This window comes from Emys orbicularis, chromosome 3 (genome assembly GCF_028017835.1).
Source record: "Emys orbicularis isolate rEmyOrb1 chromosome 3, rEmyOrb1.hap1, whole genome shotgun sequence".
NCBI classification, from domain to species: Eukaryota; Metazoa; Chordata; order Testudines; family Emydidae; genus Emys; species Emys orbicularis.
In genome coordinates this window covers 157,888,382-157,905,692 of record NC_088685.1, presented here as the reverse complement: position 1 = coordinate 157,905,692, position 17,311 = coordinate 157,888,382, and the positions used below count along the sequence as shown (strand labels likewise).

Below are 17,311 nucleotides of genomic sequence, written 5' to 3'. Positions count from 1 at the left end.
GCACGTCATAGACTGTAACCCCTCCATTTGCAGGTGACAGAAGCTTCATACCCAAGGCCCATTTGGATAAATGAATATTGGCCTGTGAAAATTCTATTGCCTGCACATGCTAGGATTAGAATAGTTCAACTGTGTATGCAGGCTTTGCACACCGAACTGGTGAGAGGCTAAGATCCCACTGTAAAATCAGGTCCAGAATCTTTTTAGCCTCTGCCCCCAGCCATAACTGTTTAGATCAGGGATTCCTAAACTTTTTGCTGGCACAACCCCTTTTTAATAAAATTGCCTCCCAGGAGTCCAGAGAGCATGGAGGATGCCATTTTGTAGAGCAAAATTGTGTCCTCCATGCGTCATGACTTCACACACACCATCCATGCGAGGTCATGCTGTGCGGAGCAAAATGGTGTCCTCCACCCATTAGGAATCACCATGACCCCATCTTCTGAGAGCAGGACCCCATTTGTGGTCACAATCCACAGTTTGGGAACTGCTGGTAGAGATAGTTGACACTAATGTATAGGATAAGAGGCTAAGGTTTGATATCCTCAGCGTATATTTGTCAGGTCACTAATTGGCATCTTTATTGGCATTCTTAAGATAAGGCTAAGCACTGCAAGAGACATGGAATCTGAGCTATAGTCTCACCCCAGCTCCTTCTGGCTCAGAGCTCAGGCACATATGTTGGAGGCAGGGTGGCTGGTGAAGTTTAAAGTATTAGTTGCTCTCAGTTACTCTTCATGGTGATGGTCAACACAAGGGTTAAGCGCCACTTAAATCCCACTTTAAGACTTCAGAATAGGGCCTAGTGAGATTTAAGTGATGGCTAGATTTGCGGGCTATCTGCACCAGGGAGAATTCCACCCTCTGTATATTGTCCACATAGTCAGACAAACGCTACACAATCTTCCTGGCAAATGTTCATTTGAATTTTTAATTGCATTTGTTTTGGTTGAACTTTCACTTCTTTGATGTTTGTTTTCTCCGACTATTTGATGGGTCAAAGGTGAGTATTCGCCAAAACAGACAATTTTAATAAAATATGGTAGAGTTTTCACAGAAAAATATTTTTTAATTTGTAATCATGATTAATTATAATGGAAACCCCATTCAAAGAGTTAATGCTCATCCAATCAAAGAACAAGTGTAAACATACCACATGGCCTTTGCGTGCAATCAAAACATTCATTTTAATGCTAGCAGACAAGCTACAGGCCAAGAATTATTCCCAGAAACTACTTGGCAAATAATTTGGAACAATAAATAAGTCTGAGAAATGACAGTCCAGTTATAGACAGGCAAAAGAGATTAATGATTGTATAAATTATTCATTATAATTTATTAGCTTGGCTCTGATTCTCAGTGCAATTTTTTATTTCATTTTTTTCTTAAATTGAAAGCTTCAGTTTATTAACCCAATTAGTGGTCTGATCCAAGATGTCTGAATCCGGTCCAGAGGGTACAACAGAAGGTCCTAAAAATATAGGCCTAAATCTTCCAAAGTGACTAGTGATTTTGCGTGCCTCTGTTATTGGGTGTCCTGTTTTTCAACGTATTGGCGCTCAGCACTTTCTGGACATCAGGCCTCTTTAAAGTATCCAAAGGGGGACCCAAAATACTTAGTCACTTTGGAAAATTTAGACCAGAATATATTACTTTTTGGCAGCCACGGACTGGCTAATTATGGTGTGCTGAAGGTACTACCCCATCATGCATTGCAGAACAAAGGAGAGTTGTACTATATGTTACATGACTGCATCACAATTGCGTGCAAGTGAAAAATGCTATGCTGCTATCCCAGTTGCTTAAAGGGTTGTGTTTCAGTGTTGCTGTTTCATCTGTGGAGTTCAAAGTTGTGTTCAAAATTGAATTACTCTAAACTGCCATGACATGCAGCAACCTATGGAAACAGGTTTCTGAGAGGTTTTTAATGACTTGTGTAGAATGTTGCAGTTGTTTCTGGTACCAGGGGGAAATCAATAATACTCAGGGAGGAAATAGCCACTTTTACTGGGAAAAGGCCACTTCTGAGGTTGTATAGACATTAAGAGAACCTTGGAAGCTTGTTTTGTTATTTAAGACTTCAAGCAAGTGCTGTATTTAATACATTTTTAGATCAATGTGGGTTTTGTGGGGAAAAAGTCTGAGTTTAGTCTAGATCCAAACTTTTTGAGACCCATCGTCCTAATTTTTTTAAAACCAGGATCGACTTCCCCCCCGGGTTACATTCTGTTCCTGCTTGATCCAGCTGTAAAGTTGGACTGGCCTTCAGTATCAAACAAGGAGGAGATTCTGAACTAGGAGGAAGAATGTGGTTCATAAGTCACTACAGTAGTGATTAAGAGGGAATACTGAAAACACCTGCAGTGGATATTAGGAGAAATCCTGGCCCCTTTGACGTTAATGAAAAAACCCCTCATTGACTTCAAGGGAGCCAGGATATCACCCATTACGTTTTATATGCAACTCATCTTCATATGTGTAGGTTTCTTCAGAAAGAGAAAAGATCCATAAAAATTAGAGATGCAAAAAGACCTATAATATCCCAAGCAGCCTACCCTCAGGGGCCAGTGCAGGATTGGTGCCTCCACTGTATCTTCTTGAGCTTTATCCACACTCGTCCAAACTATGGAAGAGAGGAGAGGAACTTCGACTTAGTTCAGAGAAGCCGTCAGACCTTTGGCTTCTTATCGGAATTCCAAACTTTTGAGACTCTGGTTATTAAAAATTCATCAGGTTTGTATAACAAACTTCTTGTGATCTAGCCTTCCCCAGTCCACCAGCTTTTTGGAGATCGATATAATAGGAGGCTCACAGGAGAGAAAGCACAATATTTTTAGTTAACTGCACAAGCACTCAGTTCCATCTGAGTCTGCTGAGGGCTCTGGAAACCTCTAGTCCATACTGAACACAGGTATTAGCATAGTCACTCCCATAATAGCATTACATCACCACCTTTAGGGCTTGTCTACTCTGTTCCTAAATAATTCCATGTGCAGACAGATTTTCACCAGAGAGATAAGAGCTGTTTCTTATTATTCCAAAGATGCTCACCTACCCGTTTTACTAAGCATATGCTTCAGTGCAGCTGGCTTAGCCCACTGGGATATTACCATGTTAAGCCACTATGATAGCTGGAAGGAGAGGCCTCAGCTTTCTTGCTGGCAATGAAGCAAATGAACATAACACATTTCTGGTGTAAGACTGTCAGTATTTGAAGGATCAGATACACAGAAGCATTGTGTGAAAATTCTGATAAACATTCTGCTTAGAAACCATTAGTCCCTGAGATCATATTTTCTGAGGTTCTCTTCCCCCGTTTTTGTTTTTTGTTTTTCCCCCATTATCTCTATAATCTTCTGATCTATCTATCTAAAATGTTTTATGCTGCTGCCCATAGCTGTAGTATCTGAGCACCTTCCATGCAAAGTCAATAGCAAAGTCCCCAGCAGACTTTGTAGTGTCTCTGGCACTTCTCCCTTTCCAGGGTCGAAACTGCTTGAGACAGGGATTTTTTGGGAGGTGGGGAAATTGGGAGGAGGTTGGGAATAGAAGGGGATGTTTATATTGTGAGCATCACATATGGTGGAAAGGCTTTCTCAAAGAGGATGGCTTTGCAATGTTTCCTGAAGATGGTCAGACTCTGGATTAAGAAAGTCATCAAGAAAACTGGATACTTTATTCTTAAGGACCTGGTCCAAACTTCCATTGACTTCAGTGGGTTTGGAACAGGCCTTAAGCCTAGAAAAGATAGGTGGATAGAGCACTGGAGCTCAAGAGACCTGGATTCACTTCCAGATTTTGTCACAGACTTCCTGTGTGAGCATGGGCAAGTCAATTAATCTATCCTGTGCCTCAGTTCCCCATCTGAAAATTGGGAAAATACCTCCCTATCTCATAGAGGTGGTTTGAGGATAAATTCTGTTAATTGTGAGGTGCTCCTGAAAAAAGCCATATTTGTAGATAGCTCTTCTGCACTATATATCTTGATCCCTTCTGTGTCAAATCCCAAACAGCTGTTGTGATAATAAATAATTGAATCTCACAACTTTACAAATGTTAATGAATTTAGCCTCACCACAGTAGTAGTATTATCCTCTCCCCTCCCCCCCCCAAGAAACTCCACCAGTAATAGCAAGAGTGGAATGGCTGGCATAAACCACCTAGTGGTGTTTTGACCATCCTGTCTAGACCAGCTCTGGTTTAGATGGCAGAGTGGTTAAAATACCAGCAGCCAGTCTAAGCTAACACTTCCTCTGTTGCTGCCACCAGTGCAGCTGCATATGTTGTAATGAATTGGTGGGAATGTTGAAAAGTAATGCCACTGCAGACACAGCTAGAAGGGTGAATTGGCTTGCCCACAGTCATGGTTACAGATATTTCAAAAAAATGTTTAAAATCTTTCATTTTTAATGACAGTAGAATCTTACTAATGGAATTTACTGGATTTTATTAATTAGCATATAAGTAAAGACCCCAATAGAGAAACCAAGGACACGTGCATCAAATGCAGTTTGTCCATTTAGTTTTGATTATATATAATGCTTTAGAGTACATTAGCAAATGTTGCATATATAATTTGCAAAACTAATGAGGTCTTAATAATATAAGGCCTCAAAACAGTGCTGGCTCGGGTGGTGAAACTGCAGAGAAATGGGGAGGTATTGCAATTTCATCGGTGTGAATTATGAAGTGTGAAGATTAGCAAGATTCTACTGTACAAATCTATGCACATAGGGCCAAATCCCCATCTGGTGAAAATAATTACTGTGGAGCTATGCTGATTTCTGCCTGAGGGTCTGGCAAATAATGTATACAGCTGAATTCTGGTTATATCAATCTCAGTTATCTCAAACTCTCTGTTATCTGAAACTGAGCCATGATTGCTTGTGTATTAATTACAGTGAAAATTCCCCAATTATCCAAAATCTCGGTTATCCAGAATTATTCAGTCTTCTCATTCAGGCCCCAATAACTGAGTACTGTATATTCTTATTTAGTAAACTACAGTACAGTAGCAGAGGGGTAAATTGCAATGGTCTAGTTATTAATGGATCACACATTATTCATGGTCCAGTGGACAGTGCACTAAACTTGGATTCTGTTCCTCATTCTGCTATTTACTTGCAGTGTGACTTTGAACAAATTACTTTGCCTCCCTGTGACTCAGTAAAAGAGAGGTAATATTCCTCATTGTGAGGCTGGGGACTACAGAAGAAAATCACTGCATAAGTGCTAAGTATTGCTATGATGTGCTAGATCATGAGGAGCCTTGTGAATGACTATCCTTTCTCCCTTAAAAACAGATTCCACAGATTCTCCTCTTGGTCCCAGTCCAAGGAGGAGAAAGTAAAAGGAAGAACAGTGAGACTGTCATATATTCAAAGTGTATTTTACATGTGTCCTTATTTTAGATCAGTGGTTGTTCACCACATGTGGTGCCAGTGGACCGCAGGGACCCACTCAGACCCAGTGCAACGACGCCTATAGGAACTCCAATCTCAGTGTTATAGTGGGGGCTGAAGGAATTCTTCAAGGTGTGCAGATCTGGAGAGTGCCAGCAACCAATACTTACAGGTGAGAGATTCTGTCAATTTCTTGACATGTCACTGACAAGATTGAAATTTCTCCCCCATCTCCAAATATGTCCTGAGCACATCAAATGACTGTTCTCGGAATATTAGAACTTGGCCAAATGTGGATGGATTTTCATGGGAACAGCAAAAGGCACACCTCTGACCCAAGGGCTACTACCCTGCCAAATTTCAAGTTTGTGATCCAAAGAATGGAGACACAAGAGTGCTTCAAATAAGTGGTTGGAGAAAAAATAATGGCAAAATTGTCTGTTTTCCCTACTTCGTTCTGAGGAATAGCTGAACTGTTTTGCTGAAACTTAAAAACAGCCTGAGGCAGAGACCAAGCATGGGAAATTTCAGCTCAAATTATTACAGTATGGCAAAGTTATAAGCAACTGGCAACAGGGGCTTTATGTGGGAAGTGATGAGCAACCTTAGCTATATGCATCACTATCAGTCCTACCTCTAATTTAATAGAATCATTGAGATGTGCACATACCAAAATTGAATAAACTCTCCAGGGCAGGAAACATATGTATTTTTTTTTGATCTGTGAAGTGTCTATCCACCTCTGAGCCCTGTAAAAACAATGATAATAAAAAAGAAAATGAGAGAGCAAGATTGACAGCTCAAGCAGTTGCACATACATGTGCTCTAACCACATAGGCAAACTCCGCCATTGCCAGCTAAATGACATAAATTTCACACTGATTTCTGCAGCACTTGCTGAATTAACGGAACTGCTCCATTAGTTCATTGAGTAGAGCAGACCTATAAACCCTGAATTAGGTCTGACATCCCATCCACTTGAGAGCAATAATGTGTGTGCAGAGGTCAGCAGCCCAAAACTACCCTCCACCAAACCCGAATTGCTGCTCAATAACCCAAAGCACATGCACATCCCACTAATTTCAGTGGAATGATGGGCAGCACAACAGGTACATCGATACACTAACGGGTCAAATTTGGCCCTGAATTTTTTGATTGCTAGAAAGAAGATTTTATGAAATGTACAATTTAAGAAATTTTTCCACACTTTTTTAACAAATAATAATTCCCCTGCAGTGTGTGCAATGGCAGGTTTGTGCTAGTGGATGAGACCCCAAAAGTGGCGTTGAATAGAAACAAAAGTGAAACTGACTTATCTAAGTTTCCTTCTTTCATTGCCAGAGCTGAAAGAAGTGCAAACTGGTAAATAAACATATACATAGTGTAGGGCCAGAAAGATTTTTTTTTTCATTTTAATAATCTACGCTGTAGCTTATAACATAAAGACAATTTTTTTTAAACTTAAATGACTTACTACCAGATACTTTTAATAACTGGGTCCCTTTCTTTTTCTTCTGTGAATTTTTATTGATGTGGGTATTTGCTACCCTGAACTAATTGTGCTTGTTAGCGTGACCTTTCCAGGCTTATGCAACAGGCAATTCTGCTACAGAAGTAAAATTAGCAGTTTAAATTTAACAGGCCTGTTTAATTGGCTACACTCTAGTCAACAAATAGAGATAGTCAGACATGGTTCAAAATAATTTAATCAGGCTACTACTGGAAAAAAATTGTTGTTGTTCCTTGATAAAAGAGCACAGTCAAAATTGAGCCTACTGTAACTAAACAATAACTATCGATTTATTTTTAAACAGAACTCTCCATTCAAATCAATTATTCTGCAGTGGATTTTTAAGCAGAACTCCCCTCTGAAGACAATGGCAGAGTTCTGCTTAACACTCATTGACACATTCTGATCTTCTATTATTTTTAAACTTTTTTGTTTTTATTAAAAAGGATTTACGGTATTGGGGATGCATCTCAATCCTCAATATCAGGACACCAACAAAATAACAGACAGCAGCCTTGTGAAATTGACTAGGCCAGGCACAAAATCTGCTTGCGCACCTATTACCATGAGGATTGATGATAATGAAAAAAAAAAACTAATGATATTTTACTCACCCATCAAAAAAAAATGACTTGCCCGGGGTGCGTGGGTGAGTAGAATTTTTCAAGGCTGGCATACAGTGAATATGCATATAAAATATAACCCCAAAGAGGTGAAGCAATAAATTAAACACATAAAACTGACATTTCTTTAATACCACACAGCCCAGGGAAGATCCAAAATTCTGCAGCAACTACAGGCTGATTTTGCCGCATAGTACAGATTGCAAGTAGCGCTAAAGTTACAACTCTTCAGTGTAGGTACCTGTCTTCTTCCATGTCTGTAAAACCCCGGCACACTTTTAGGGTGTGTGTAAGTAATTAATGGCTAACAAACTAACTTGGTTCCTGATCTACAACTGGAGTCAGATGCTGTTCCGCACCCCTTAAAGATGCAGCACAGAACTCGCAGCCAATTGGAATGTGTGTGTGTGGGGGGGGGGCACTATGGTGGGTTCAAACCATCTTTGTGCCCTTCTGATCCTGGATTTCTGCAGGAGCCGGAGCGGCCCCCAGCATAACCTAGACAGCCCTGGGGACATGTCAAGTTACAACAGCTTCCCAAGGCTGCCCAGCATAGCACTGCATGCCGCATCCCTGCCCCGATATATCCCTCCCGCTCCTAACCCCCAGCATCCCCGCTGTTCAAGGAGGGTCTGTAGAAGTTAGCCTTACAGCTGTCTGCACACGGCCTGCACCAAGGAAGAAAAGACCCTCTGCTGGATATGGGGCTTTTACAGCCACTTTCTGTCACTCCAGCCCTTTTATCCAGTGTGAAGGAGCAGGAGCAGGGAGGAGGCCCTCAGTCCTGATATTGATCTATCTAATACATATTAAAAATCCGCTGGGCACTTTGGACATAAGTTAAAATATATTTTTGTGACATTCTGTTCTCAAGACACCCAGACCTAAACCATTGCATTTCCTCTCAGCACCAGCGAGAGTGAACTTTGCTGGAGTCAGCTCCCTGCCACATCAGTCTGTCTGCTTTACCAGTCAATTCCTCAATACTCTGCCAGTCTAAACCTTGATTTGTAGGTAACAGTCACTGAACTCCAGTTCCTGTGTTCCCCAAAGACGTCTCCCTGACGTGTCCTCTCACTGAACGCTTATAGAAATTATTAAGTTCGCTGCCTACAAAGAGACAATGTATACATCTGTCTGTTAAGCTAGCTGAAAACTTGAACTCAGTTCATTATAGTAACACTAAGGTAACTTAATAATAAAACAAGAATAAGTTTATTAACAAAGAACAGAGATTTAAGTGATATTAAGCAAGAGAAAAAGAGACAGGTTACAAACAAAGCACACTTTCTAGTGACAAACTTAATTTTAGCAAGTTACAAACTTTTCCTAAGCACTTTTCTCACTTACATCAAATTCCCAGCATGTTTAGCCTTCAGACTAGGGGATCCAACTTTCACAGGCTCAGAGGGTGCTGTTCCTTAAGTTCCCTAAATGATAGATAACTAGAATGTCTTTTTGCTCTCCTTATATTGCCCAAAGTCCATTGTCTCTGCCTCAAGAGCCAGGAAGACGTCCTGGGGAGCAGACTGTATCCCCTGGTGTGCTTACTAAGTTGTCTCCTTCCCCGCTCATTGGCTTGAGAGCTTTGTTTACCTTATATGTAAACATACTTTTGTTGTCCTCTGCCTGTAATCAAGCCAGCCAGATAAGTAAACCCACATTCCTTTGGCTAGGGCAGGTTGGCTGTATGCACTGCCTCCCAAACCACATTTTAAGACCATATTTCCAGCACAGATATAATTCTTTGTACACAACCTGTACTTACATCACAAAATGATTTTCAAGGACCAGCGTGTCACCCGTTGACATATGATACCTTCCATGACATCTTTTGGATACATATAACGATAAGTGTGTTGGGAGTAGTGAGTGTGTCAGGCCTGATGTGAGTGACGGTATAGTGGGCCCTTTGGCATTGAGGCATTCCCAGGGTCACAACTTACCAGAATAAAAACAGTAGCAAAAGGATAGTTCAGCCCTCAGCAAAACTCCCCTCTGACATGAACAGCACCCCAGCAAAGCCCACCCTCACCAAAGTTCTGAATAGACAGCTAAGCCTTGCAGCCTGCCCTGACGGTCAACAGACCTGGGCTATTTCAGTTCAAGGCCCTAATGGGCTGTCCATGTGAGCAAGGAGAGCTGGATTTGGCCCCAGTTGGATTTTACACTGCAAAGACCAGCAGCATCAGGCAAAACAAGACATTATGTATTTTATCGTCAGATTTCCTTCTGGAGCTTACTATGAAATCTTCCATCCCTTCATACCCAGGGCTATGGAGGAAAAAATAAGACCCACTCCCATCCGCCATGCACGTTCACTAGGGTGACCAGATGTCCCGATTTTATAGGGACAGTCCTGATATTTGGGGCTTTTTCTTATATAGGCTCCTATTACCCCCCACCCCCGTCCCGATTTTTCACACTTGCTGTCTGGTCACCCTAACGTTCACCCATTTTTAGAACCACACCCTAAAAGATCCTTTCAGTCAGGTTCACTGTATTTTCCACTCTGTCATTTTAACTGGCGCCTGGCACTTCCAAGTCCCATGTGGGACAGGAATCCTATGAGAGAGGCTATTCTTGATCATGTAGTGGTCCAGCCTTGACATCCTGATCATTTTCCCTCTCCCCAAATCATCTCCATTACTTTCTCCATGCTGCTGCTTATGTGTGGAATGGCATCTCCATCCCCAGTTTGCTGAGCCACTGTCCTCTCCTTTCATGTAGATCCCCCTAAAGACTCACATCTTCCTCAATGTGCACAAGTCATGATATAATAAAAGCCAGAAGGAAGGCAGGCAGGAAGGAAATGTAAATTATTCCCTCCTCTGGATTTTCTTGCCTGCTGTCTGTCTCTTTTACGCCTCAATCCTGCAAGCAACACCCACCCCCTCATGCGCCCGTGGTCTCTGTATTGGTGCAGGGATCCATACTATAAAGACTAAACATTCTGTTTGTTTAAATAGCAATTGGCTCCTTTGATGAATGGGGAGCAGCCGTGGTGATGCATCTGCTGCTCACATTCGCCTGCAGCTTGTGAATGAGCCACTAATGGGGTCTCTTGCACGTCCTGACTTTATTGCTTGTATGCAAAATCTATTCAGATGTAGAAAAATATGGCTCCGAATTGCAGCTGATTAGCCCTGCCAGTCTGCCTTGCTTCATGGTGCACCTCATTAGCCACTACAATGTCCTGCTGCAAATCAGCTCAGTAATCTCCTGGTCTGTGCAGCATCTGTTCAGGGGACCCTAGGCAGTGTCCCTCACTTTCTCTCCTGGCTTGGGTACAGCCTTATTGAAGAATGATTGGTTTGGTTACAAAAAGTGGCACCAACATAATTATGTCACATTCCAAGGATCTCATCTGCTTTCTGAGGCACTTGGCACACCACAGTTGCTTCAGCATCATGCTCACTTCGTGCTGGCTGCCTTGGAGCAGAATCTCAAAGCCTCATTTTTTCACACTAGTAACTAGCATGTGAAGCTTGGCTGAACGAGCTGCTTAAGGTCCTTTGGGGAAACAGTCCTAGTGCAGAGCCAGGGCCATCCTTAGGCATACGCAGAATACACAGCTGCGTAGGACACCATGAAATTTGGGGCACAAAATTGCCCCAAATTTCATGGTGTCCTATGCAGCTGCGTGCTTCGTATGCGGCAGTGCCGGCGGCCAGCCCCATCCCCCAGCTGGCCCTCCTGTGCTTTCCGGGGGGTGGGGGGTTGCGGGAACACTCCCTCCACCCCTGACCTGCTTCTTCCCGCCCCCATTTTCCATCCCTTCTCCCAAACCCCCTCCCCCAGCGATGGACACAGTCCCGGGGATTAGCGGGGGGGGGGGGATTTGGCGCTGGCAGCAGGGGTCAGGCCTACACCTGCACTAACTGGTGGTGGCGGGAAGCAGAGCAACCCAGGTCACTCCACTCCACTGGCTCCCCGCTGTGTCACTCTGCTTCCCGCCGCCGGTGAGTACGGGGAGGGACCCCTTTCCCCAAGGCCCCTTCCCCGAGTGACACCGCTGGGGCAGGGGGAGCGGAGCAGGCTGGGGCCGGGTTGTTCTGCTTCCTGCTGCCGGCACCAGGCCCCCTGCTAATCTCCCGGGCAGCTCTGGGCCTGTGGGGCCCCCCAAAGTGGCTCCCCACAGCTCCTGCCTCCCCAGCCCCGCAGGCCTTGAGCGCAGCCCAGATCCTCCACGGGGCAGGGGAGGGGGAGAGCAGGTGCTCAGGCTGCGTAGGGCACCATAATTGGTAGGGACGGGGCTGTGCAGAGCAGTCCTGTGCCATGTACGGTGCTGTTTGTAGTCCACTTACATGTGGTGCCATGTCAGGCAAAGTTCAGAGCCCAAATTGAAGGAATGGGGATTAAAGGAAAGCCGGTTCTCCTTCTTAAATAAAGTAATTAGATTTGTTTCATTAGAGGAAGATACAGCTAGTGGTTAGAGTAGGGAATGAGCTCCTTTGGGTTGCATTCCTGACTCTGCTTGAGGATCATCTGTCACTCTGGAAAAGTGACTTACCCTCGCTGGGCCAAATTCCACCCTGATGTAAGTGGTTGTAATGCCACTGAAGTCAGTGGAGACTCATCTGCGTACACTGGATTGAAATTTGGCTCTCTGTGTCCCAATCTCCCCACTGCTAAAATGAGTATTGTAATTCATACCTGTCTCACAGTGGGAGTTGCCTGGCTTAGTTCAGTGTTTCTGAAGTACTTTGAGGTCCTTGGATGAATGCTGCTATAGAGGAGCACATTTATTTTTATTATTTTGCATTAAAGAGGGAGGATTTGAGGGAAATAATTGTAACGTGACATTTTTGGGTGGGTTGTCTGCAGTGGGGATTGTATCTGGAACATCTGGTTTTCAAAATGTGAGGCTCTACTGATCGAGTTAAAAGCCCAAGGCTGTAGGAGGCTCATCCCTAGGACAGGGTGGGAAATAGGTTTCCTCTCATGGGAAAATTCAATATTTTTTCCCATTTTGAATTGGGACAAAAAGCCAAAATCTCAAAAAAAATTGCCATCTGATCATCCAAAAAACCCCCAAACCCTGGTTTGAGTCCATCAAAACATTTTGTTTTAATCATTTTGAAACATTTCATTTCAGTTTCAACCCTTTTTTGTTTAAAAAAATATGTTTACATAAATTAATTTTAACTTTGTAATGAAAAGCCTTTTCTTACAGTCCAAAAAAAGGAACATTTCATTGTGGAAATGCCAGTCAGGCTGTCTTGATGATTTTGAAACTTTTTTTGAAAAAATTTTTGAAACAGGAAATTCTTTGACACCAATCCTTTCCCATGAAAAGCTTCACTTTCAATGAATGGCCAAAAATATCACCCTTTATATGTGGAGCAGACACCACTCGAGGGGGACAGAGCACCACCTTGAGAAGGTGCGTGTTACACACTAAATATAAAGGTCAGGTGACTTTGCGTGCCTTATTTGTCAAAGTACACTTGAACTGGCTCCAGCCAGAGTTTCTCTCTATGCTCCTTCAGTCCCTTCACACAGTCTTGCCACTGTTGGTGCGAGAGAGCCTTCTCCCCTGCAGCCCCTGTCATCTGGAACAGTTTCCTTGTCTGCTTCCTCAAGTCTCCTCCTGCTGAATCTCATATTTATAGACCCTCGTTGTGTTCTCTCTCCCTGTGTTCAACTCTAAAGCTAGCAAGGAGTATGCAGTCCAGAGGAGAGGAATCTCTCTGCACAACAAAGTTGTGTTTACAAGCCCTTGCTCAGCATCAGCTGTTCTTACTCTGGAGTAGAAGTGAGAGATGCTTGCACTGCTGTTGCCCTGGCTGTACTTGTTCTGTGGATAAGCAGAGGACATCAGTGTTCAGAGTTCACAATCCTGCTTTTCCAGGGAGGTTTTGGATCTTGATTTTCTTAGACTGTAAGCTCTTTGGAGCAGACTCCATCTTTTTGTTATGTGTTCATATAGTGCCTACCACAATGGAGCCCTGATTCCCTGATTGAGGCTCCTAAGTGCTACAGCAGTACAAATAAATAATAATAATTGGCTGATGTTCTTTGCAAGTGTAATCACAGAATCTGCTATTGACAGGGGAAAGGATCAATTCTGTTCCATCTGTAGTTCCTGTGATTCTTCTTAGAAGCTGCTTATCATGTATTTCTTGTTCACGGTAGGTTGCAGGGCTGCTACTAGCAAGTCAGGCTTCTGTACCCAATATGGACTGGCCACAGAGCTTTCCTAGGGTTGCCAGGCATCCAGTTTTTGACCGGAGCGCCCAGTCGAAAAGGGACCCTGGCGGCTCCAGTCAGCATTGCTGACTGGGCCATTAAAAGTCTGGTCGGCGGCGCAGTGGGGGCCTGGAGCTAAGGCAGGCTTCCTGCCTGCCCTAGCTCCGTGTGGCTCCTAGAAGCGGCCGCCAGGTCCCTGCAGCCCCTAGATGCATGAGCAGCCAGGGAGGCTCCACGTGCTGCCCCCACCCTGAGGCCAGCTCCGCAGCTCCCGTTAGCCAAGAACTGCGACCAGTAGGAGCTGTGGGGGCAGTGCCTGCGGGTACAAGGGCAGCGCATGGAGCCTCCCTGGTCTCCCATGCATCTAGGGGCGGCAGGGACCTGGCGGCCATTTCCTGAGAGCTGCGGTAAGTACTGCCTGGACCCTGCACCCCGAACCCTCTCCAGCACCCAAACTCCCTGCCCCAGCCCAGAGTCACCTCCCACACCCAAACTCCCTCCTGGAGCCCACACCCCCCAATACCCCAACACCCTGCCCCACCCCCTCCTGCATCCCAAACCCCTCATCCCTGACCCACCCCAGATCCTGCCCCCTCCTGCACCCCAATCCCTCATCCCCACCCCAGAGCCTGCACCCCCAGATGGAATCCTCACCCCTCCACATACCCCAACCCCCTGCCCCAGCCCGGAGCCCTCTCCCAAATCCTGAACCCCTATTTCTGGCCCCACCTGGAGCCTGCTATCCCAGCCCAGACCTCATACCCCCGTACCCTGGCCCGGAGCCCTCTCCTGCACCCCAAACCCCTCATCCCCAGCCCTACCCCGGAGCTCTCACCCTCCTCCCGCACCCCAAATCCTGCCCCAGCCCAGTGAGAGTGAGGGTGGGGGAGAGTGAGCGACAGAGGGAGGGGGGATGCAGAGAGTGGGCCTCAGAGAAGGGGTGGGGCAGGGGAGAGGCCTCGGGGAAGGGGTGTTTGGTTTTGTGTGATTAGAAAGTTGGCAACCCTAAGCTTTCCTCTCCTAGAGAGAGAGAGACCAGATGTGTTCACTATAAGCTCCTTTAATGTTCTGCCATGTAAGTCTGAGGTTAGCTTAAATAAGGTATGTTACACACAGTACCACCTAGTGGCTTAACAGTATAATACAGTTTAGCATTCCCTTACATCTCCCCCTTTAAGTTCTACATTCCTACCATTTACCAAATTTACACTGTCTTTGAAATTCAGAACGGATCAGTCTGTTAAGTGTCTCTGAATCACACTGGTTTTCTAATTATGTGACTCTGGCTGTCCATTAGTTGCAAAGACTGGCTGTAGTTGGTCTGGAATCCTTGAGTCATCATCTTGTTCTGCATCCGCCATCTATAGAGTTTGCTCTGTTGATTGTTTTTTCTGAAGAACAAATTATAGATGTCAGTGGTTCCTGTTGAACTATTCACTGTTGGTCTCAATCACATATGATCGGGGCACTGAATTATTTTCTTTATGACAGCTGGAGTTGTCCATCCTTTTTCTAAATCCAGGTGATACAAACACGGACACCGAGTTCTAGACCTGGCAGTTCTCTGACTGCGTGTCTGTCATCTGATGTAAAATTGTCACTTTTAAAGTCAATAGTCTTTACTGGACTATTCAGTTTCACTCTCCAGGAAGGCTCTATGTTATCACAAGGGATAGATCCCAGAAACAATGGCTTTTGATTGTAATATGAGTCAATTCCCTGACTGCTTTGATGCAGCAAACAACTGCAAAATGTCCATAATTTTGTGCAATTATCACAGCTTATGCCTTTGGCTGGACATGCATCATCTGTTGAGATATGAATTTTTCCACATCTTGTGCATTTAGGCTGTCAGACTTTGGTGTTTGGCTGGAATTTGTGCCTCTTACCTGGCAGTTCTCTCTTTGCCTCAGCGGTCTTATGGTAAAGCCTTGTAGCACTCATGCTGCATCTGTTAACTGCTTCTAAGCTAGTTTCTTGTTTTTCAAGTTTGGCAAGTTGCTCTTGGTTTTGCTGTCTCACTGCTCAGACTGCTTTGCTCTCTGGATAGCTGTGCTTAGGGTTAAATCTCTTCAGTTATAGCTGCTGTGAAAGGTTTTTATCTGTTAATAACCATCCTGTCTCTGAGGGCAGGTCTACACTACGGGGCTAAGTTGACCTAAGTTACGCATTGACATTGCGTATCTAAGTTGACGTATCTTAGGTCGACTTATTGCGGTGTCTACACCACGCTGGGTCAACTGGAGAAACTCTCCCGTCAACTATGCCTTATGCTTCCAGTGGAGTACCAGAGTCGAGGAGAGAGCGATTGGCGGTCGATTTAGCGGGTCTTCACTAGACCCGCTAAATCAACCCCCGGTGGATCAATCGCCACCCATCGATTCCCTGGTAAGTGGAGACAAGCCCTGACATTTTCATGTTTTGCAGTTCCAAACTTGCAGTTTTCAGCCAATGCATGCAGAGTTCTTATAAAACATTCAACGCTTTCCCCTGGTCCTTGAATTCTCTGGTGAAAACATGTTCTTTTATAAACCGCATTTTTCTGGGGTATAAAGTATGCATCAAATATAGCCAGAACCCTTTCTTAGGCTAGGTCTACACTGGAGGGTGGGGAGGTCGACCTAAGATACGCAACTTCAGCTACGCGAATAGCGTAGCTGAAGTCGGCGTATCTTCGGTCGATTTACCTGGCCATGAGGATGGCAGCGAGTCAACCGCTGCCGCTCCCCCATCGACTCCGCTTCCGCCTCTTGCTGCGATGGAGTTCCAGAGTCGACGGCAGAATGATCGGGGATCAATCACTACCCGTCAATCCGGCGGGTAGTGTAGACGTACCCATAGTCTTCTTTGTGACTGTCTTTAGTAAAGGCAACGGATATAAAGATATGCTCTGCCTGCTTTCCCATAGCATAAATTAAAGAGCATACTTGTAGTGTTCGGTTTGGTAGCAATTCCAAACCTTGCAAAATACTGCTTCAGTCTGTCCATTGTGAAGGTTTCTCAAAGCTGAAGTTCTCTGGGGCATCGAACAGAGGCATGTAGATGAGATCCTGCAACCTTTGGTGCTTTGTCCCTTCTGGCTGCAACTTTTGTTGCTGCTTCCCTTCTGTTTCTATTCTCGTCTGTCACTAGTTTACTCCTGACACCGTGCCATGCACACCTTTTACACAGTAGGTTTCAGGGCTGCTACTGTCTGCACCAGATATGGTCTAGCCACAGAACTTTCCTTTCCCAGAAAGATACATGCCAAATGTGTTCACTATAAGCTCTAATATACTGACATTAGCTTAAATAAGGTCAGTGTAATACGGTTTAGGATTCCATTACGCTGCTTTCACCCATGCAATTTGGTACCAGGCTTTTCTCTTCTTTTCTTTTCATTGCAGCATCTCAGGCTATGGAGCAGCTGGTGGGAAAGGAGGGAAGAATACTATGGTGAGGTCCCATGGTGTGTCCATATTGGGGATTTTTGACCTCCAAAAGGATGATGCCTTATACATCTTGGTGGGCCAGCAAGGAGAAGATGCCTGCCCTAGTGTAAGTGATTGCCAATTCTGTCTCGTGTTGAACCTTTTCCAGCACTG

At 44.5% G+C, this 17,311-nt stretch overlaps 1 protein-coding gene across 1 annotated transcript in view; it reads left to right on the top strand.

Annotated features, from left to right (window-relative positions):
- The window catches only part of ALK (ALK receptor tyrosine kinase), a 557,631-nt gene that overhangs the window by 492,864 nt on the left and 47,456 nt on the right, over positions 1-17,311 (top strand). Inside the window, exons 12-13 of the mRNA XM_065401476.1 lie at positions 5,412-5,574; positions 17,114-17,264. Coding sequence (XP_065257548.1) covers positions 5,412-5,574; positions 17,114-17,264 — 314 coding nt within the window. The remainder of the gene's footprint in view (positions 1-5,411; positions 5,575-17,113; positions 17,265-17,311) is intronic.